Source organism: Balearica regulorum, chromosome 2 (genome assembly GCF_011004875.1).
Source record: "Balearica regulorum gibbericeps isolate bBalReg1 chromosome 2, bBalReg1.pri, whole genome shotgun sequence".
NCBI classification, from domain to species: domain Eukaryota; kingdom Metazoa; phylum Chordata; class Aves; order Gruiformes; family Gruidae; genus Balearica; species Balearica regulorum.
Genome location: NC_046185.1, coordinates 121,733,226 through 121,756,435, shown reverse-complemented (window position 1 = coordinate 121,756,435; position 23,210 = coordinate 121,733,226). Strand labels below are relative to the sequence as shown.

At 42.4% G+C, this 23,210-nt stretch overlaps 1 protein-coding gene across 2 annotated transcripts in view; it reads left to right on the top strand.

Moving 5' to 3' along the window:
- The window catches only part of SH3BP5 (SH3 domain binding protein 5), a 52,429-nt gene that overhangs the window by 16,088 nt on the left and 13,131 nt on the right, over nucleotides 1-23,210 (top strand). For both annotated transcript variants that reach the window (XM_075745683.1, XM_075745684.1), the window contains exon 4: nucleotides 16,943-17,107. In XM_075745683.1, coding sequence (XP_075601798.1) covers nucleotides 16,943-17,107 — 165 coding nt within the window. The remainder of the gene's footprint in view (nucleotides 1-16,942; nucleotides 17,108-23,210) is intronic.

The window sequence follows — 23,210 nt, the reverse complement described above, 5'->3', positions numbered from 1 at the left end:
TGTCATATTGTCTTTTCATGTTGTTCTTTAACTTATGCCTTAATGCACGTGTTCAATGGAAGAACCTTGGCATGTAGTGGAGGATTGTGTATGTACACAAGCAATGACCACATTGCAGCAATATGAAATTCCTATAACCTAGAAGGTTCTAAGTGTTGGGAAGATCAGTCTTCCCATGTCTGTGGGGTTTTTTTTTTGGGGGGGGGGTTTGTTTGGATTTTTTTGTTTGCTTGTAATCTGCTTCCCTGGTTGACTAGTCAGAGAATTAGACTTTTCTTGCCCAAAGGTAATGGGGAAGAAGGGTGAAGTTGCCAGGGAACATTATTAATGTAAACTGCAGCGTAGGTCCTGAGTCTTTAAGGTAAGGAGTGTCTTAAGCCACTGTTGACTTAGCATTTTGCAGGGTTGGGGCTGGAAAGCACCTACGCAATAGTGTCCGCAATGGTGTCTGAGCAGATAATGGAGTTTAAGAAGTGTGTTACCTCCCTAGCGATAGCATGCTCTGGGACAGGATGCTGTGCACAAGCAAATGTGGTCTCTTGCATAAATCATTGGGCTGGTAGGAGCTGATTTGGTGCTGCTGCATGACGTAGATAAATTACTTCATCTCTCTCTTAGTTCCCATGTAAAATGAAGCTGTCAAGCTGCTCTGAAGCCGAGTTCATTAAAGCAAGTAAAAGCACTTTGGGGTCATTGGGTGAGAGGTGCCATTAAAACACTGTTATCCATATGTCATCTGTTACGAACCCAGGGACAAACTGAACAGGAGGACTTGCCTTTCTGCTTTGCTTCTGCTGGAAAAGAAATCTGATAAAAATGTGTTCTCAACCACCCTCCCCAAATAAAACAGTTCATGCATTTGTAGTGACCCTAACCTGAATAAAAGCCCTGGGAGTGGTTGTTTTTAGTTAAGCTTTAGCTCCGATTACTGAGTGGGTTTTTTTTTTTTGCAGAGTGAGAGGTTATGTTTTAGTCCCCAGATTGGGAGTAGGTGCAGATGCTTTGCCCAGCTGAGCTTATTTTGGAGGGACATGGTTTTGTTTTGTGATAGTCGTGTCCCCCCCCCCCCCTTTTTTAGCTTTTACAAAAGTGTCAGAAAATTTGCTTCATGTGAAAACAGATGAAAGATTTATGCTAACTCATATCTATGTGTTTCTCTCACTAAGGGACCCACCTGTAGCAAGTGTTCAGAGAGCAGTATGTTGAAGGGTATGCATGTTCTGCTTCCTCTTGGGTCAGTCTTCCTGGTTCAGTTTGACAACTAATTCTTCTTTTCGTGTTGTTGCCATACTTTCTTAAGCAGCACCTGTTTATCCCAAAAGGATGGGAAAACCACGCTGGAATCAGTATGTACAACAGTTCTTCCCTGCTGAAGTCTAGGCTACCTGAGAGGAAATGCAGTTGATGGACAAGTAGATGTGTTCAGCAGGGACAGTTAATGTGTCCTTGCCTCACTAATAATCTTTCTCTCATGTAATATTTTATACTGGATTGCCACATCTGTTTGAAGAAATCAGCTAACAGGGTAAAGAATCATTAGGGATGAGCTTTCAGATATTCGGACCCTGGATCTCCATTCTGCCTGTCTTCACAAAACTTAACAGAACCCAGTTACCACTGGGAAATCATTTGCTCTCTCAAATGTGAATTTTGCTTGGATTTCACCAGTGGGGTCAGAAGTTAATAGTGGACACCAGTAGACCAAGGTGGGTATATAGGATTCACCTTGATTAGCTTTATGTACTGCAGGATTTAGTCTAGTCTAAGATAATCATTTGGGCCTTTAATCACTGACTGTAATCAGTGGTGAGAGGTAGGTGTGTGTGAAAAGCCTTCTGAGATACGTGTCTCTTCCTTAAATGCAGAGGGAGTTCAGACATCTCGTCTTGTGTTGTTTAGCCATTTGAAAGTTGTTGGGTGATTGTTGCATCAAGTGGTTCAGTGAATCTTATATCCAAAGTGAATAGGGATGAAAAGTATCTCCTATAATCTTGCAGAACAGGAACTGAGGAGGGACTGAGCCACTCGATGGTGAAGGTGGGAGGGGTGTAAGCAGATAAGAGCACACATGCCTAGTTGGAAAACTCTTCCTCAGCAGATGAGACTGATGCCATTCTTTGCAGAAGTCAGGATTGCAGTGCCTATAAATGAACGCAACTTTCCAAAGTGGCCATTGCATCTCAGTTTCTAGATGCTCAGCTTGAGATATCTGAAAGTAGTGTGGCAAGTGTGCAAAGTTACAGATGTTAACTTTCTTAGCTCAGGAGACAAAAGCTTTTTAAATTCACACAGCCTGGAGGTTCAAAACTGCCAGTCACCCTTAAAAAATTAATTAGGAACTGGAAAGTGTCGTCTTGCCAGTGTCGCTTTCTGCAGCACCAAGTTTCCCCATCCAAATTTCCTCAGTGAGTGAGAGCTAATTGGATCCCAGCACCAGCTGGCTCTGCTGTGGGCAGGGGGGCAGCATTGACTGTGGGTGACAGCTCCTGGGTCCAGATCCAGATGGATATCTGGGTCTTCCCCTCTGGTTCCTAGACACTAGATGCGTTATCCATCGGTATATTGGAGGTAGCCATGTCATAAGAAATCTCCTTTTCTATCCTACTTTTATGAGCTGAAGTCCTGATGCTCATGTTTAAGACAACAAGGAGTTAAGACTGATTTATATTATCTGGTAAGCTTATCTTGGCAAAAAAAAGGTGGAGGGAGAGGGAACTTGAAAAGTAAAAATTAAATGTCAGCAGAACCATGACAGACTTGCATTCCTGTTTGGCAACTTGCCATGGAGCTAGTAAAAAGCAAAATTATTGGCACAGTTACAGTGAAACAATCAACTGACCTTTCCTGGTTGAAGGAGTGTTTCTGGTTAACTGTTTAGAAACCAAAAAAAATCTGGTGGATTCACATTGTCAAAGCAAGGATACAGAAACTTGGAAACTGACTTTGACAAACCTTCTACAAATCCCTCCAACTATTTAAGAAACAGCACAAATACCCAGAACACTTGACTGCTGTCTGTGGCTATAGTTCGGTGCTGCATTGTCATTGGTAAGTAATAATCATCTTTACAATAACCAGTCTAGGCTGGCAGTATAGGTTATGTTATTTGTGGTCTGCCTATGCTGATAGTTGTTGTTTTAATCAAAGATGCTGTATTGCAGCTGCCCTGGTGGCTCTTGAGGAGCCTCACAGTAGTGTGAGGATAGAGGAGGTAACGATTTCTGGTTTGGGAAGGTGGGGTGAATGGTGTGAGAAGTGACTTGCTCCCCAGGTGTGTAAATCAACCATACAGAAATGGTTGTGATTTATTTTTTGATTACTTAGGCTGGTGGGGTGGAGAGGATACTCAGAAGCTCCCTTCCTGAACTGGGACTTACCTGTTGGTGGTAGAGAAACTTGTCTGTGAGGGAGGCTGATGTGATGGCCTCAGTTAGTGCTGGGGCAGGCTGGGCACAGGAGGGAGGCAGGCAGTACAAGCCTTGCCTGGGAAGAGATGGCTGGCATGCTCCAAAGGGAAAGGAAACATGGAAGTTGCCACGTGGGCAATTGGGGGAGCCCAGTGCTGTAAAGAAATGGTAAGGAGATGAAAATGTAGGTGAGCTGTGCAAGAAGTGGTGCCTGAAAGTATGAAGCAGGGAGGCTGTGGGTTGTACCTGATGGCCTAAGAAATTTTGTGTGTCCTTTTGCCTTTCTGTTCCCTGTGGACCTGCTCTAGACCTGAACCCCTTTTTCCCACCAACTCTTTCATTTTTTGTTATGAAACACGTTATTAAATCTTGGGGGAAACCGTGCCGATGTGACGTTAGTCCTCATGTGAAACGTGGAGTTCCCAGTGCTGTGATCCCGAGGGGCGTTCTCAGTATATTCACCTCCCTTTCCACATGGTATGTGGCTGGTTGTGGGGCCAGGCACCCATCTGAAGAGGAAATAAGCCAAGCAAGGGAATCTGACATCAGTAATTTTATTATTGAGGGTGAGGAGTCACTTCCTGGACTTCCACCAGGGAATCCACTGAATTTTGTAACTTTGCTTCTAAAGCAGGATGCACTTTGGGTTAAGTAAAGAAAATGTGTTGCCACACTCAAAATTTGATGGAGTACCTTTTGTGCTCTCTTGTCATGTTTGTACAGTTGTGATTGAAATCCTGGGAGTAGTGTGTAGGAGTCGCTACGCTGCGTTCAGGTACGTATGGCTCAGTGTTTCATTGCCGCCAGACAGAGCTTGGGCTTGGTGTGTTCAGTTTGCTCCACTTGAATGCTTGAAACCTGAAAACTGTATTTCAAGCCTTGCATTATGGTTCTGTTGCATTCTTCAGGCCAAAGTTGCCTAGGAAGCAGGGAGCTCAGGGAGACTTACTTGGGTCAACCAGCTGGGTTTTGCCTGGCTGATTTATTAGCCCTGTTAGTTTAGGCATTTAAAGTTTAAGTAAATAATTTTACATTTGTGTTCTGGCTCTGTCATCTGGTTGAGCAGTGTGATATTTGAGTGTCTCAAACTAGCTGTCCTTACACTGTTGAGAAGATAACAGATGTTGCCTGGTCGGATTTGGAAATTTACGCCAAAGATCTGATCTGTAAAGGAAAACTCCTAAATGTGTTTGTCTTCCCCTCAGCCCTGCTAATGCAAGGATAGTAGGTCAGTGTGACTGGCAGGTTTCTACTCTCTTAATCCTGAGCAGCTGGAAATCTGCCCTGCATTTGGGAACACTACTGGCTGCGACTTCACAGATGACCTGAAAAAAATCTTTACCTGATTCATATTTAGTGCTCTGTTACTTACATTGCCTGCAGACTAGGTAGCATCTGTAGCAAAACCATCCGCAAATACTTTGTTCTTGGCACCTTTGGATAGTAGGAACAATTTTTAGCCACTTGGTTGCTGAAACACCTGTATCGATAAATTCTGTGTGTGTATGTACCCCCTCTAAAAGTTAGACCTCTCGTGTCTGTCAGTGCCTTCTATGCCTCAGTGAATGGGTCTAGTTATTTTGGGTTGGTATTTATACATCCTACACTTTCATTTTATGTGAGCGCTATTCTGTTGATGGATGATTAGTTTGTACAAGCTGTCGATGCAAAAACTGTAACTGGTTTTGTCATCGTTAGTAGAAGACATGCCTTGGAGGGCTCCATTATTTAGATTTGTTAGCTGTGCACTGTAAATTAGAGGTTCTTCCATGTTCTGCTTTTCTTTCCAGAAGCAGAAGAAAATACCATTTTCATCTAAGTGTTTTAAAGAATTTATCTAGAAGTGATGAAAAAAATTACTCTCTTTTTTGGTGTCTTTCTTGTGCTGTCTCCTACCCCACAAAGCATCCATCAGTTCTTAGCTATTCTTGGTAGTAGCAATAGAAAGCCAGCTAGCTGTTCAACCCTCTCTCCAGTAATTGTCAACAATCCTATGACCTAATTATTTTCCCTACCCTTCAAGAATGTTTTTTTATGTTCTTTCTGTTGTGAAATACTACAAGTGTTGGGCAAATAGGTCTGAAATACTGGAATACTGGGGTAAGTTGGTGTAGAAACACCCTCCGTTCTTGGGAGTGACAATGAGAGGGCTAGGGCAGAAAAGCCTGGGGATTTTTTGTTAGATGTCAGCTGATTTAGGCAGAAAGAAATGATACAGGTGACCTGGCTATTATGTTTAGCCACAGATGCAATGGCAGATGCTGGAACTGGTGGGAAGGTATAAGCAGTTCTTCTAAAAGGGGGCTGGGATGTGAAAATAGAGATGAATTCCTTTTTCCTCTGCTGTTGTCTGAAGATTTGATTGTCATTTTGCATCCTCTTCAATTTGGAAAAACCCAAGATGTTTAGATTGTGGCTTCCTTTGCATAGCTATTGTCAAAAGGCAAATCTACAGCATTTGAAAATGGATAATTTAAAGGAAAGATTGCCTTGCTTTGCTCTTTCTTACCATTACCCCTCCCAATCTTTTCTGCCCACTAGTAAAGACTATTTCAAGAGATTGTAAGCCACAAACAGGATCATCTTTTAAAAATAGTAGCTAGCATTTGAGCCCAGGTGACTTGAGGTCAGGGTGATATCCTATATACCTATTTTGTGTGGTAATTCCTCTGGGATGACTGCTGAAAGCAGTCTTGCAACTTTGGGAAGGTTGTTCTGCCACCCCAATCTTTCTTGTGTGCAGTGGTCTAAATAGGTGGGAGTTTATTATGAAATGATAAATGCTTATGCTAGGGGCTGCTGCCAAAACAAATCTGATATGGATGGTGGTTACTGCCTTCTGGGTGTGTTTCGTTATGACTTCTAGTAAAACAGTATGAATTTATGAGCTCTTGTCTGTTCTTGCTGGAGAAGGTTATCTGAAGAGTCTAATTCCTCTTCAGCATGTGTGAGAATGGCTCTGTATTGACTCAGTTTCTGTAAGAAAAATCTCTCTTAATTGCAGCAAACTTGCAGTTCTACTGTTCGAATATAAATTTCGCTTCCAGGATGTGGAAGGAATGTCTGTCTCCTTTAGCTGTGTCTGCTTCTGATAGTTGGTTTTTTTCACTTGGTAAAGGGTGCTAATGATTTGTTCTTAAAGAAAGATTTTCCTGCTGTGAAGTGGAATTGAAATTTTGTCTGTTCCTGCTGCTACCTAGACCTTTTCATTCAAGGAATGGACGTAGCCTTTCATTTGTCCAGGACACCACCCCCAAATTTTTACTTTAAGCAAAACAAGCCTGTTTTACATGCTGTAGAGTTGTATAATTCCACTAGGAAAAATTTTGAAGGGTCAATAGATTAATTATCTTCAACAGGTCCCTTAAGAAAATGACTGTCTCAAAAGTAGCTGTGAGCATGCAAAGATGTACAAGGTCAGCCTTTGCCTTTCTTCCAGAGCATGTCCCTGCTACTGATGATGGGCAGTTACTGGTGAGGCTTCTTGGGGACTAGGAGAACATGTCCAGAACAGCCCATCACACAGGTGAAACTCCTACCCATGTATCTTGTCTTTGGTTAGGTAGGTACGCATGCGTGCACAAGATGTGCTTTCAGAACCAGGCTGCCAATCCCTTGCCAACCCTCTGGAAACTTCTACGAACAAACATTTGCTGCTTTGGTGGCAATTAGGTGAGACAATCATCCGGTGTTTCTCCTGAATGTATCTGTTGCAGCTGTGTGTGCTGAACATCTATTATCTTGGATAATTAGCAAAATTTACTAAGGCAGTGTCCTCCCCATCCCACGGGGCGGGGGGGGGAGTGAACGAGCGGCTGCGTGGTGCTCAGCTGCCGGCTGGGGTAAAACCACGACCGGCAGGCTGGGTAAATCTTGCAGCATGTATTTGCAGGAGTTTGTTCCTTGCTTCTATATTTGATTTCAGCAAAGGAGGCTGCTGCCAGGTGCAGATGAGCTTCCAGAGCCTCTGTAAACCTAGAAACCAGCTGTAAACTGTAGACTCGCTGAGTCACTGCCTAAGCCCTGAGAATGCAGGTGTGTATTGGGGTGTAGGGTTATCTTGCTATTTTTTCTCTCTTAATAAGATATTTTACCTTGGAGAGAAAAACCTGGACATATTCTATGATCCTCTCATCCAGAAGGCAGCAGCTTTATAATTTTGGCCACAAACAAGTGTACAACTAACAACCAGATGGCAGTGAGTGCCCAAGACGGCTGTATTTGGCTGGTATTAGGATGAAAAAATTGTCATATTCTGGTGCCATAGACGTGTTAATTAGTGTGAGTAACTCCAAGCAGACCAACCAGCATCTCACAACAACCTCATAAAAAACAAGGGAGGACCAAAAAGCTTGGTGTAGTATGTCCTATACAGTCTCTGTGCCCAAATGAGCATCGCCTCCCTACTCCTGAGAAGCAAGGGGCTAAATCAATTAAAACCAATGAGGAGTCCAGTAGGTTTCAAATGACTGAGTGTACAGTGGCAACGATCAGCTCAGATGATATTCTTGCCCTCGTTTCACAAGATCTTAGGGTATAGCCTAGATGGAAGCCACTGGAGAACAGAGAAGGGCTGGCAGCTGATCCTTCAGTCAAGCCCAGGATTGGTCTTAACAGCATTTAAGAAAATTGTATGTTTAGATACTTTCTTTCTCATTTCCTTCCATAGCTCCTAAAGAGAGTGGTGGGATTCTGTCTTAGAGGAGACCAACTGTCTGTATGCTGGTAACAGAAACAGCTAATGAAGTGAGCTGCTGGTTGTGCCCTCAACTTTTTCTCTCTTGGAATATGGCTTGTGATCCTGTCTTAAGGGAGTTACACGTTGTTGCCTAACTTCAGCACAGAGCTAGATGTCTCTCAGAACATGCTTTGTAGGTCTACTCTGATTTCCTGGGTCTCTTTATAGTCTATGGGTTTACCAGAAAATAAAACAGAGCCAAAACTCAGGTCAGTTCTATAACAATTAAGCTGTTAGAAGAGGAGGGATGGATGCATGGATGGGACCAAAAAGCCCATCACAAGAGACACCTATTAAAAAGTAGAGGCTAAGGGACATCTGGTCATTGTATTCCACAGGCATTTCATTAGTTATGCAGCAGGGAGGAAATGGTTTGTGCTCCAAAAAGCTCTAGCAAGGCTTATTTTCACCTTATCCTCCCCTCTGCCTTCTCCACCTAAATAAAAATCTTCAAATCTGCTTTTGAAAAAACACATTTTAACCTGTGTACAACTTTATAGCTTTTCAATAAACAGCTTAAAGAATACAAGGGTGTTTCAGACTCTTAGGAGACTGGATTTTCTGTCAGTAATGCAAACAATCATCACAGATTAATATATAGCTCACAAAAAGCCTCATAGATCTCCCCAAATGAGGTCACTCCCGAGGCTTTGGATTTTATAAGTTGTTTATAAGCATCTGTACAGTAAGAAGAGGTTTCTGTTTTTTTTACTACCTCTCAGTTCTGGTTTGGCTTGAAGTTTTTAGTCTGTGGGAGAGGGGAAAGGAAGGTCATGATCCTTAAAAAAAGCAAACAAACCCCCACTCCCCAACAGCATCACTATTCTGATTATTGAAGAAAATAAATACATGGGTCTGAGAATCTAGGAGAACATTCAGCATCACTGCAAATTTTTTGGTTGGTTGGTTAGGTTTTTTGCAACTATGTTCTTTGGGTTTTTTGCGAAACAGTAAGAAAAAATGGTGGTATTTGATAGAAATGCTGGTTCTACAGGACCTCTGGAGGTCATCTGATCTAATCTCTGCTCAAAGCAGAGCTGTCACCATTGCTGGATTGCATGAACCATGGCTTTGCCAAGTCTTGAAAACCTCCAGAGATGGAGATTTGTAAACTCTGAGTAACCTGCCTATGGGTCACGCTGTCCTCCTGATGATAAAGATTTTTTTTTTTTTTTAAATAACTTCCAAGCTGCCCTCTGTGGCTGTTGCTCCATGTTATATCATCCAATACTGCTGAGAAGCATTCGTTTGTCATCTTTGCAGCTCCCCTTCAAATTTTAGCTGGCAGCTAATCAGATTACTCCTTAGTCTACTCCTTGCTAGACTAAAAAAGCCCACCTCCCTCAGCATTCCTTGTAGGATTCATTGTAGGCCTCTGGACCCTGTTTTGACATCCCTCTTGAACTGGGGGCCTGGATGTAGTATTCAATGTGCAATCTCACCCACACTGAGTGGGGAGGAATGATAATTTGCCATCATCGGCCAGCCATGGCCCTCTAATGTAGCCTAGGACATGGTTTGCCTTATTCTCAACAAGAGTGCATCTTTTCAGCTTTTTCAGCCATTGTAACATGCAGGTCCTTTTTGGCAGAGCTGATCTTCCCATCTGTGCTGATGATGGGATTATTCCACCCCAGGTGCAGGATTCCAGAGTTCTCCTTTTTTGAACCTTGTGAGGTTTCTCTCAGCCCAATCAAGTTTCACAAGGTCCATCTGGGTTGAGGTTCTGCTATTTGCCTTTTCACCCACCTCCTCTAACTTAGTATCATCTGCAGACTTGCTGGGGCTGCAGCTGTGCTGGTATCACGGTAGTAGTTAGGATGTTGAGCATTATGGGCCTTGTGTTGGTGTCTGGGCTGCTCCTGTTACTGGTTGCCAGCTGCATTGAAACAGGTTGAGGAAAACTGGAGCCAAACTAGCAGCACTCAATGGTTAGTTACTGTGAATGCTGCAGCGAGCACTTAACTACGTTCATCTTGTAGGCATCTGAATGCACTGCAGTGGTGGGCAAGACAGGTATGCCGTGGTCAAGGAGCGATGATCCTGCTGTCCTCATCCCTGCCAGAAGCTTGTGCAGGATGCTGCAGTGTACTCACTGCAATCAGAGTGATCCCTGAAGACAGGCAGTGCTGTGGCAGCTCTGGTGGGTGACTGATGGAGGAAAGTTTCTGTTGTAAAACATGTTCCCTGTTGTACTTTGCACAGCAAACGAGCCATGGGATGTTGTTAAAAGAATGAGAGGGGGCCAGAATAGAAACATCTGAAACTTGGTTCCTTCTGAAGAGTGGAAGCCAGTTAATCATTATCTATTTGGTAGTAAGCAAGTAAGTGTTTGCTGGTAGCAGTTAAACTATTGTTTTAAAGATTAATGAGTGGGAGAGACATGGTTTCACAGTAACAAAAAAGTGCCTTTTAGAGCAAAGGTCTTGGGCCAGCACGTGATGTGCCAGTGCCTTGCTCTGATCAGCAGCTGTGTGTTCCCTTCACTCTCCAGCTTACAGTGATTTTATAAATGGAGATTGTTTGTGCCTTCTATTGGCAGTAGCACAGAGATGCTGAAACAAAGTGGGTGTCAAGACCTTGGCAGTGCAGTATGAGATGGGTTCACCTGGCTAAATGAGAAGCCAATTTTTAAAAAATATTTGAAAATAACTAATCTTTGCTGATTGTCATTTCTAATGGGAAACTTGCTGGTTTCATGAATTTACCAGCACTTGTGGTCTGGTCCTCTGGTGAGGGAGGCTGGCTGAGAGGAGAAATTTGGTATCAGGCTTGGCCCCACAAAATGTACCCTCTGCATCTATTTCTGGCAACCTGGCTTGGTCATTAGCTGCGTGCACATGTGCTCCTGGGTCAGAGGCTGGGCAGTGTCTACCAGGGTATATTAGATGTCAGCTAACCTCGGAGGAATGCTGTAGCTGTGTTGCACCGCGCTTTGGTGTCAGTGATAGTGTGCAGCCCTATATAACTAGGTAGGAAAAAACAGAAATTGGACACTACATGAAATGAGGAAGAGAAGTATATATATTGTGGTTGATGTTACCGCAGAAGATTCAAGCTATGTGTGATAGGGTGGGAAAAATCCTCTATTAGGTCAGTTGGGCAAGGGCTCTGGCTACAAGAAGGGATTAGGGCAATAAAACCTCTGTGGACTAAGCAGAAAATTGTATTTCATAGTTAAGGAGTACTGGGTTTTCTGCTTTGAAAGTGGACAAGCAGATGTGTCTGTGCTGGCCTGAAAATCTGTTTGTATGCTGCTGCCAATTCCAGAAGAATGACTGCATTTAAAAAAAATGCCTGGTTTTGTTTTCTTCTATTAGCTTGCCATGGCCTAGCTTTTTTGTTTTCATCACTATCTTTAGTTAAAAACATAATCCAGCTGTTGTGCATGATTCTCTTCTGTCTGAGGCCCTGTGTAGACTAAGCAAAGGATTGCCCGTGAGGGTGCAGCTTTTATCCCCCCACAAAAGGGATTTGTCAGGACTGACCTCCTTTCTGGAAAACATTAATAGCTTGCAATTATGAACCCTGTCAGTACCCCTTTAATTTTACACAATTCTTATTTTAAAAGTTGACATATTTTATATCGCAGTGCTCCATTTGCTTCTGCAAGTGCTGCTACTGTGTGTCACCTCTGAGTCTTTAGGAGCTGACTGGGAGGTTCAGGGCTGCACATATCGGAGCCAGGGCTATCGGTGGCAGATGTGCTGGTGAGAGGAGATCGCTTGTGCGGAAGAGCACAAGGTGGATAGCAGTGAAGAGAAGGCTCGTGGCCATGAGGAGAGGTAGAGAGGAGGGGGCTGAGTGTGCAGAGCAGGACTCAAGCATGCTGCTTGTTGTAGCGAAGGGATTTACTGTTGTGGGAGACTTGTTCGTAGCAGGTTGCTTGTAGAGTACTGAGTTGCAGAGGAGGGATGAACACAGCAGCAGAAAGAGTTGGTGCTCTGTGTGGATGGCGTGACAGAGACTGCTGTGACAGTGGGATTCTCCTTAGCTGAGATCGCTGTGGCTGCTTAATTGCATTTCTCAAGGAGTCCCATTTTACATTTTATGCTAATAGGGGAAGGGTCTGCAGTGGTGAAGTCACTCAGTTGAGTTTCCTGGCAGAAAGCACTGGTGATGAGGCACAACAAGCTCCCAGTCACTGTGGCAGTGCGAGCTGGGGCACAGGTTCCCCAGTTCCCAAGGTGTCAAAGCTTTCTCATTTTCAATAAGGGATTTCACTGGCCTAGCTGCTTCTGACTTTTTTGAAGGAGATGCACACTTTTTTATTGGGTAGACTCCATCAAGCACCAGCGATATGGGTGACTGGCAGAAAATTGACATCCCACTTCCTCCAACCTGCCTCAGAGATTTTTATTCTCATCCCTAGTACATTTTCCCTCATGCTACCCCAGGACTAAACCTCTCTCAACTTGAACACCAGTTTGTGCTTGAGAGCAAAATAACCTAGTTTTCAGCCATTGATTAGAATTTTGAATTCTGGTCTTTTGAGAGAAACAGCCACTGTCTAAAATGATGAAGTTCATATGCAATGCCAGGAGGTTGGATGGAGGCGTGAGCTCCTGTTGTTCTCTATGGTTTTAAAAGCATATGAAGAACATGGCTACTCTCTCTTCCATCAGTTCCACTCAGTTTGAGTGACCTGCAGGCTCGAGACTGAGAGTGTGAGAGCTCTGTCAGTGATGGTGCAGAACAACTTGTACGTGCTGCAGGGAGTTTTAAATGAAGACTAATTATTGAGTAACTGTACTAACTAAAAAGTGTTTGAGTATCCTTTTTCACATTGGCAAAACCACAAACCTGTTGATGTTTCTCTAATGACTAATGTATCATTCTTTACCCTAACATTTGGCTTTTTTCTTTCCCAGGCTTTCAGTAAGTTGTTTAAAATAAAAGACTGTAGACTGACTTCAGATAACTGTTGAAGCTAAATTGCTATTTGGACTAACTTTTTTGCTTAAACCAAAAAGCATTTTGTGTTCCAAAACAGTGTTTTCAAACTACCATTGCGGAGTAGCAATCAACAAATACAGCTGGGAGAGAGCATTTAAGTATGGTTTTGGTTCAGTTTTCCATTTGCCTGCACAGTTACGGGGCGTGAAGCTGAACATGGCCTGGGTTATGGGCCTGCCTGTTAACAGCTTCAGCTCTGTGTCCTACAGGTCTAGGTGCAAGTAGAAATCTAGCTGAATCGTAAATTTAGCTTCTGGTTTTCTTACTCTAAAGAACGTTTTCCTGCTGTGCAGCCAATTGTGCTTTACAGGCTTGATCGGAAAAGCTACTAGCACTGCAAGCTACCACTAAATGTTGTTTTCTGTGGGGATTTAGTAACTCAGCTCCTAATGCTCTGCAGACTTTTTGCTGGCGTAGATGTGTTGATCCTTGACCCGGGTATCTGTGCCAAGAGAAACTTTCAAGTGCTGATGCAGTTACGGTGAGAAAACTATACTTCTGTGCTCATGTTGCCCCTGGGATCTGGTTTTACTAGAGTTTCGAAAGCAGTTACTTGCTGGTGCGGTTCTGCCTGTGCTAGGAATGGGTCGCCAGTCTGTTTTCCTGCATTTGTAAGTTGTTTCTTGCGCAGACAGGCCTGCTCCTGCAGCGGGGCAGCTGTGGAGCTGAAGCCTTCACTTGGGGCTAGGCTCCGATGGCCTTATTGCCTGGAAGTTATTGGGACCTGGCTCCTTCTTGTAGGGTCTTCCATGAAAATCAGTCCTGCTCTTCCTCCCAGCACTGTTCTGCAGTACTTAGTGCAGGCTCTACTGGACTCTTGCAATTTATGTTGCTTTTTAAAATCCCATCTCAAACTGTTTTTGTGGCAAACATTTGTCCTTTATTTGCATTTGATCCCTTTCCTAGCATAGATCAAACTTATTGGAAGGAAAAAAACAAGTTGTGAATTTTTTGAGAATTCAGCAGAGGATATTTTGGGGACTAAAATTCAGGCTTCTTGCTGTTCCCTTGTTGGAAGCTTAGGTTGAGCCTTGTTTAAAGATCCTCAGATGGCTTTCCTGTGCTTCGTGGGTACCATGGTTTAGGTTAGTTAGTGGCTAAGTTAAAATATTCTTTAGTCAGGCTTATTCTGAATTTATAAAAAGTGTTAATGCATTTGAATCAGGCAGCTGGTGACTGGGGTGGTGCGGAGATGCAATGTGTGTGGTTTTTTTCTTAGCCTTTCTAAGAGACCGCATTAACAATGAATTTACACCAGGCTGCTGTTCATCCACTAATACTGGCCCAACGCTCTGTGCTGCTTTGGGATGTGCAGTCCTGCATGGAAATTAACGCTTTGATGTCCTGGGTCTTCACGAAGGCTTTAGACTGAGTGGTGCGGTGTAAGCTGCCTGAAAGCAGAAAAGGCTATGGTTAGATCAATTTCTTTTCTGTGGAAAACACCAGCAGTCACTTCGGAAGGAAATGCATCAAGGACCTTGGAAGGAAATTACTGCACTGATTGTGATGACTTTGATTTCCCTCCCTAGCTAGTAGCTGAAGGACCTCTGACACATAACTCTTATTTTTCCACGGTCGCTTTGGGGTGAAGTACCTCCCTGTCTGATAAGGGGAAGGAAGTAAGAAGAGCTTGCTGCTATTTCAGGACATTGTGAGGGAAACTTAGTGTGCTTTATTTCCTTTTGAGACTTGTGTTTAAATTAGGAGTCAGTCTCCCCTGCCACAGGGCAGGGAGGGAAGGGTTTTTTCCATTACCTTTACAAATAACTGTGGTGTCTCAAGTGTGAAGGTATTTGCTGCAGCTGCTGTTGAGGAGGTGTAGCCAGCTGTTTGCTGGAGAAATGCACCATTATTCTTCTTATTTCCCATTTTGTATCAGGGATTTTTAGCTGCTTTCCAAATGACCACCATTTCTATACACTAAAACCTCTTCCTTTATTCATCAGACTTCATCTTCCTCAGTTTAGTATTCTGTATGTCAGAGTCCTTTCCCCTGTTTCAGCCTCAGACTCCTTCTTGTATATCATGACATGTAAAGTTTTATTCATTATTTTGTTCTGTCAGTCATGTCTGGTCAAAGACATTTCCCATAGGTATAAACTGGGTAATTCCAGTTTATTTTTAAAAAAATCATTGAAGTGTAAACGAAAACTGTCTTCACAGTGCTGGATGTTCAATTAATTGAATGTGAAGCTTACATTTGAAATGGTGTTTCAATGCAAAACAGCTCAACAATACTACATTAAATAGAAATTTATGAAATATATAATGCAGAAAAGTTCAGGTAAAGATTTTGCTTTCGAACTAAACAAGGTATTTGCATGTCAACCTCAAAAGGGCTCTAGAGCAGCGAAGTGCTGATATAGTTGAGAGATAGCAAATGAACGCTTCAGAAACTAAACATTTCTGATGAAGGAAAACAATGTGAAATCTGCATGTTTGAAAGCCTGAATATTAAAATTGCTAGTCATTCAGTGATAATTATAAAAATGGAGGACATCTCTTATTAAAAAAACACACCAACCAACCAAAACCCAGCCAACACCAGTAATTTCTTTATGGATATTCTTTGTCTACTCATTGTAGAGTCACCTATTTTGAACACTTAAGATTTGTCCCTGATACTAAAGTGCAACACTGCAGACTGCTGCACTGTGATGACTTTTGTCACTGCGATACTACTGAAACCTGCAGTGTGGCTGGCATTATTTCTGCTTTATCCGCTGCTCTCCCTTTTGGGGCTGAATAAGCAAGGGCTTGCTGCTGCATTAGGGACCCTGGAGGGCTGACATTCAGCTGTGAAAAATGGAGGTGGCTCCAGCCTGCAAGATGGGATGTGAGCATTTTACTTGAGGACTGTTCAGAGTGGGATTTGGATATTGTGAGAATCTTGTTAAAACCTTTAGGAGAGATGAAGGTGGTCTGTAAATGCAGTGTCTAAGAGTTTTTTTGTTTTGGGTTTGGTTTTGGTTTTTGTTTTTTTTTTTTTTTGTCTAGAATAAGAGAGATTGATGAGATGGCTTATTGATTAGATGGCTTCTAAGCTGTGCTTGCTTTGCTGGGAAGGTCATATGTTTTGAGAAGTCTTTGCTCTCACAACAAAAACCATATAGTTCACCAGAAGACCGTTCTCCCCCGCTTTCATGCGGACACTTGAAAGTGCTTCCTTCAAGCTCAAACTTGTGTTATTTTGCTGAAGAGAAGTGGCAGCTTCCGAAGGACATAGCAGGGCCTTTCTCTGTTTTACGTGCATTGCAAATTCCCTTGGTTACCTTTGTGTCTGTGTACTGGAGACTTGCTGCACCAGTTGTGTCCCAGCGATAGCAAAGTAGAACATCCAAAGAATTATCAGCCACCTTCTCAGAAAACTTGTTTATGCTTTATAGCAATGTAATACTTCCAGAATATTTCCTCAGCATGATTAATGATGTGCCAGATAAAAATCCACTCTGACTAAACTCAGGGAGTGCCATTCTCAATCTCTATTCTTGACATGCTACACGTTTGCTATTGCATTTTCTTTTGTTTTGTTTCTCAGGGATTAAACCTACATCATAAGGTATTTACCTCTCAGCCATGTGCTTATTTGTAGGCCATCACCTGTGAGTTTTTTGACTATGAACACCATGAAACAGTTCGTTGCGAATTACCTGTCTGGGTGGGAACTGCTGTCTTAGCAGTACTCGCTCCAGTGAGGAAATACGTGTCACTTGCAAGTAAAAGGTTGGGAAACAGTAACGCTGGCGTAGTGTTTTTGAAGTCCGGGGATTAGTGTGATAGATCTTCTAAATGTGACTGTGACTGTTCCTTTGTCTCTGATCCCAACTTCTCTTTTTTTTAGGCACAGCTGGAAGCTCAGAGAGCGACTCAGGATTTTCAGAGGGCCACTGAAGTGCTCCGTGCTGCAAAAGAGACCATTTCACTTGCTGAGCAGAGGCTACTGGAAGATGACAAACGTCAGTTTGACTCTGCCTGGCAAGAAATGCTCAACCATGCTACTCAGAGGGTAATACAAACTTGCCCCAGCATCTGTCTTTTCCTTGTTTTGTGTTCTCCTGGTTTATGAGTCTTAGTTTCTGAAAAAACAAATTTTTGTATTGGTCCAGATACATGACATGTAGGAAATGAAGCTATGGAAAATTATGAAGCCTAAGGTTAAATGATTTGGGCCTTGGACTGCTACTGGGACAACTATAGTTCTCTAGCTGGCTATGCTAGTAACTAGTGGAATAGTTCTCTAAAGAAAAAAAAAATCTATATAATAGGGATAAACAATGTCTTAAGGCATATCTGCATTTGGAGTTATGCCAGAATAATTGCATAGAGATGGTTATTCCTGAATACATGTGTTATGGGAACTCTTACTCTGGAAAAACAGGGACGTGTTCCAATTTTAGTATAACCTGACTAATGGAGTCAGTTGAACAAGGCACTTTGCTTTGGAAACGTGTATTTGAATGTAGAATTACTCAAATGTGTGTTGTGTTTTAAGCTTGCACACTGCTCTATCCTGAATTAACTTGCAAATTTAGACAAGGTCTTACCTCCTTTGTAAAGTTTTTTTTAAAGAGATGCACCGTCTAACAATGAAAGGCGGTATTCATTTTAGCAGCTGTCAAGAAGAATTTTCCTGTCATTTGCTGTATCTCTTTTTTCCTGTCTGTTAAAAAAAAAAACACCTTTCTGCCTTTTATTTTTAACATGAAAGAACCAAAAATCGAAGTTGAAAACCTTTGTTCTGTCAGAGTTCCCTTAATATGCCAGTGAAGCTGAACTTGCTATTCCAAATATGCTAGCATACCATACAATGTTTGTATTGTCTTGCAGTCCTCAATGCAGTAGCTCTGTTCTGTTGCAGAAGCTTCTCAGTTATAAGAAAGCCTCTATTTCAGAGTGAATTGTAAAAAACAGCTGCCTGATGAAGAAACAGGGAACAAAAAGGATGTTGGCTGTGTGTAGAGGAGAGATGGAAAACCTGGTATATATGAAAAACAGAGAAAACAAACCCCAGGCTATCATTTGTGTTATTGTCCCTGTTATTATTGGGTATTTGCAGATCCAGTAACCTTGGTGTGTTTCTGAAGGGAGCCCCACCTTTGCAGTGTGTGTGTGCCAGGACACCAGCAGCTGTCATTTCACCTGGTTGTTATCTCTGCTCAATATGAGCAAAGTCCAGAAATGTATACATACTTTTTGATTCTCAGAACAGATAGGTGAGAAAACTGGAAGCCTCTAAGGAGTTGCGTAGAGTTCCTGATTGCTAAACTGCTGAGATCTGGTGGAGAGGGATAACAACCACGTATCAGCTGCCTCTCTCTAGCTGGCGTAATGACAATTTGTGTTGGGGTGGGTAAGGAAACAAATGCTAGCAATTTTGAGAGTTCAAATAGATTCCTCTCTTCCTTGGATATTTCAAGGGGATCCTTGTGTCCTTCTACAACCTTCTAATCTTTCCCTGACAGTCTGAGAGAGGAATACACCTGAGACAGGCAAACTCAGTGATTTAGAGCCGAAGATGGCTGCTGACAATGTTTGGTGGAGTCATGCTGGTGGTGATGATACATATCATCACTGAATGCAGAACATCTGCTCATTGGAGGACTGATTTAAACCATAATGTCTCTGATGGTTACACCCGAAAAGTAAATAGGATCCTTAGGTTTATTTACTGCAGTTATAAAATCTCCTAAGCACGGACTGGATTGTGTAGAACAGCTGATGGCTCCTTGAATGGAAAATGTGTTAGCCAACTCTTCCTGGTGCTTAAAATAGTCTGGGTAAGTGCAGTTCCCTGAAAACACCTATCTGCACCTTTCAAGGGTACGGCAGATTTTGAAAGAGTTACTTGGAAGTTTGTCTTGTGATTTTCATTGGCCATAGTGGAGGCCTTAAGGCTAGGGCCAGAGCCAAGAAGGTGGAAAATGCTGCTGGAAGTCGTGACTGAACAGGCTCAGCATTAGTTTGTTTGGAGTGCTCGACTGAGTTTTATAACTTCTTTAGGAGCAGAGTCAATGCTTCCGTGATTTCAGTGCATGCAATTAGTGAAGTGCTTAGTGTTCAGTAAGGTAAACAGAATAATTAGGGTCTCAAGAAGAAAAAAAATCATCATTCTCTACCAAGCTATGAACAAAAACAGGTTGGAGGATGAGATCTACTAGAACAAAAGTTCTTGACTGCCCCAGTGTTGCTGTTAACTCAGACTCTTAACTATTAATTACATTAGAAATTACTAATGGAAAAAACTGTCGCTGAGGGTTAAGAAATAGAATTCCTCTACTTCCACATATAAAATCACTCTTGGAGAAAGTTTCTGCGCTCTAGTTGTTTGGATTTGCTAGCTTTTTTCATGTATTTATAAATGACAGTTTTACTGGGCAGAGAATAATCTTGCAGTGGGCCTTGTACAGCAATGAATCAAGTGCAGAAAAGCACCTCTGTGCCAAATGTTAGAAGTGGGCTACTAATTCATTTGTTTCTCTATCAATAGAAATGTCAGGCAAGAGTAAAGTGTTTTTATTTGCTATTCTTAGGCAGAGGTAGCAGACTTTATTGAATTAATCTGAAATTTGGAACAAACCCCAAGCCCTGCAGCATCTTGGTAGCTGACAAACAATGCAAACAGAGAGCATAAAGGAAAAGGGTTAGGCAAGAGAACAAACAAGACATTTTTTTTATACAGGCGCGTACAGAAATACTGCCAGGTTACTTTTGCACTTGACCCAGTGGATGTGGACAAAGACTTGGATTCCAGAGTACCACACAGGAAATAGTGTTTGCAGACCCTCACTGGGAGGAAATGGAGATAAGAGTTGCATGTTGTAATTGCTTTTTGATTTCTTCATAGACTGAAAAGCTATTAACACTATTTTTAATGTGACAGTCTAATGGGTTACTGTAAGCAAGGCTTTTGTAGCCACTGATATAGAAAAGCATATAATTAAACCGATGAGAAATGGGAGAGTAACCGAAATTTTGCTTATCCTGGGTGGGCTGGAAGCATAACACGTGGAAGATGTTTTTATTTGCAGAGCAGACAGGACCAGCATGAATAGGTACAGGGAGTACAGGCTGTCACTCAGCAATTTTCTTGCCTGGTAGTTTGAGCTATGTTTCCCAAGGAAGCTGGGTGCCTAAATAGGAGCTGGATGCCTGCCTGCCTGCCTGTGAAGATGTAATTAATCCCTGTAAACGTCTGTGCTTGAGCTACATGTTGACCACAGCAAAGCACAGGACTGCGATGTGATCCTGCAAGTCAGACAGCTTCTTTTACCTGCTGCTACTCATAACTTGATGTGTATTTTTGGGTAAATTCCTGTGTGTGTTTGGGGTTTTGGTTTGGTTTGGTTTTTTGGGTGTGGTTTTTTGGGGGGGGTTTTTTTGGTTTTTTTGTTAGATGTCCATTTCTCCACAGATCTAAGTGTAATGACACTGAGGCTGGGATTTAGCTCATCACTTTCAAGTGTCTAGAACATTACTTTGTATGTCCCAGTTATTGTCTAAACCTCCATTGTAGTCAAAGGAGGTCTCATCAATAAGTTGATGGTGTCTGGAGAACAATTCCTGTGACCAGAGAGGGGCAAGTTCATTGTAAGATGAATTCTCTATTGATTATAATGGAAATGTAGTCACCTAGTTTGCATGTAGTCAGGTTTGATGAGCTCTTAAGCTTCCTGGAGATGAAAAGTACTGTTCACTGTTAGCCATTGGCTTACCAGGTTTTTGGTAACTGCAGTCTGTCTTTAAAATTTGGAGAAAATGTTTTTGAGAAGTGGAAGTGTGTTGCCTATCTGCTAGTAGTCTGAATTATAACCCTGCAGAGAGCAGGGTTATGAAAGGGCCAAAGGATGGAGAGTTTTGGAGGGACAAAGGAGAGAGATCTTCACATTTATAGTCCTGTTGAAAATCATAAATGTGTGCAAAAGGAAAGTGCTGACAGATGTTACCTCAAGTTTGAGACAAGCTAGAGCAGAAAGGAAGATCCTTCATGAATTTCAAGAGAAATTGCTAATTTCTAATTGCTGATGCAATCTGCAATCTTAAAAAGGTTCTGCTTTTACAGTCGTTCCTGAGATATGTTCAGTTTATAAATTCTGGCAGGGAGAAGAAATGTTTTGGCTCTTGATCATAAGACATTTTAAAAAGCAAGGGATGAGGGGAGAGTGAAGAGGGAGGAGGCATGCTCCCTTTTGGTTTAATTTGGCTTGTGAAGCTCCCTTTGATATTACACCGTGAAGTACCATCTGTCAGTGTAAAATGTGTGGGTGCTTTCGTGATGTAGAGAGAAGAGATACTTCCTGCAGATAGAAATACTTGGAGAAAGAAGGGGGAAAGAAAAGGCTGTGAAAGAAACAACAAAAATATCCACATCCTTCCCTTCCCTAATCTCTGTCACTTCACTCTGGAAATGCAGAGGTTAAATGCAGTCCCTTGTATTGTTGATTCTGTCCTCCCTGTTTATTGCTCTTCTTTGTCTCTTACCTGTTTTATTTCTAATTCTTCCCCTAGAAGAGCCACCAATTTAATTTTTTTGAGAAAGAAACTGTTGTCCAGAGTAATTCTCTAGCTTAGATGGTCAGCTTTGCTTAATTTCACTGATAATTTTTTCTTTTGCATCTGTTGTTATTACTGAAATTTTGCCTGGAGTCCAGCTTTGACTCCAGATCATGCAAATCTTTTGGAGGGGGAACAAAGCTACTTGTACAGACTATTCACTAAAAATAGATACTCTACACCGACCTTCCTTTCCCAGGCGTCTGGGTTGGAAATAGAGGGTAGGGAAGGAGAGAAGAGGAATTGATTGATACTTGTGTTGGGTTTTTTTGTTTTGTTTTCCAGTAGTTGTATCTTGTAGCCTGTGCTGCCTGGAAGAATGAGTTATGCCTGGAATAGGTGATCTAGTAATTCAGGACAGGTGTGGGCTACAGAAATGTCCAGTGAATGTGTGGACATCCTAGAAGTTCACCTACTCTGGATGTTTTTGTGTAAAATTAAGTCCCCTGCTCGCCCCAAGGGTATGAATGGCAGGTACCGTGTAAGGAGGAGAGGCGTGTCTTGAGCGATCTTCATCTGAAGAGGTGTCACCCTGACTTTTATCTCTACCTTTTTCTAAGTGATGCTGTTGCATCTGTGATAGCTTAGGAGCATCAGCAAGGCAAGGTTGGTGGTAGAAGCACAGTGACTTTTATTAGACAAAACAGCCTATTTGGCAACTGTGACCAAAAGCTTGTTTACAAGTCCATATAAGACAGTGTAAACCATATTATTAGGTCTGATAAAAAGCACTTCTTTTCAACACAAGCTTTGTTGGTCATCTTCTAAGAACTTTTGAAAAGGTGAGATGTTTCCCTAGCTGGTTTTACATTGAACCTCCCAGATGGAGAGGTGGCAGCGTGGTTTGCAGTCTCTTTCTGTCCACCAGCCCCGATGGACAGCTTCTCTGTTATTTAAAGGCCGCTTAGCTTTTGTGGAGGAGTGGATGATCTTTTTGTTTCTTCTTGTCTGAATGAAATGTTTACATGCATCTTGGCAGGTGATGGATCTCCACAGAGATACCTCACAATCTTCCAGGTATTGTCCTCAGCCTCAGGCATGCACCTTGAGCTGCAGTCCTGGGGGAAGGGGACAGGCTGCCTCTGGCCTCTCCGCAGACTTGTGTGGGAAGTGTTGAGCATGATGACAGAATGCCCATAGGAAAACAAGGGAATGTGGGGAGATGGTTTTCCTTACATCACTGATTTCTCAAAAGGATGAAGTATACAACCTCCTCTTTCTGGAAAGAGTAATGAACATTGGTATATATGGCTGGCAAAAAAATTCCATGTTTTGTCAGATTTTACGAGCCGTCATCCTCAAATCCCAGTTCTGCAGGTTTCAGCATTTCTGTGATGTTTAATGTGAAAGATGTGCAAAATCAACGTGATAGTGACACCTAACCTGCTTTATGACCCTGATGCTGGTAATACTTATCATGTGGTTCATCCCAGATATCAAAGTTGATGCTAATTTTGCCCCAGGAATGGATGCAAGGGTTTGACATTTAACTGAGCACTGGCAAATTCCAGCCGCTCTATTATTTTGTAGCTTCCAGCATTTTTAAAATTGCAGTTTCC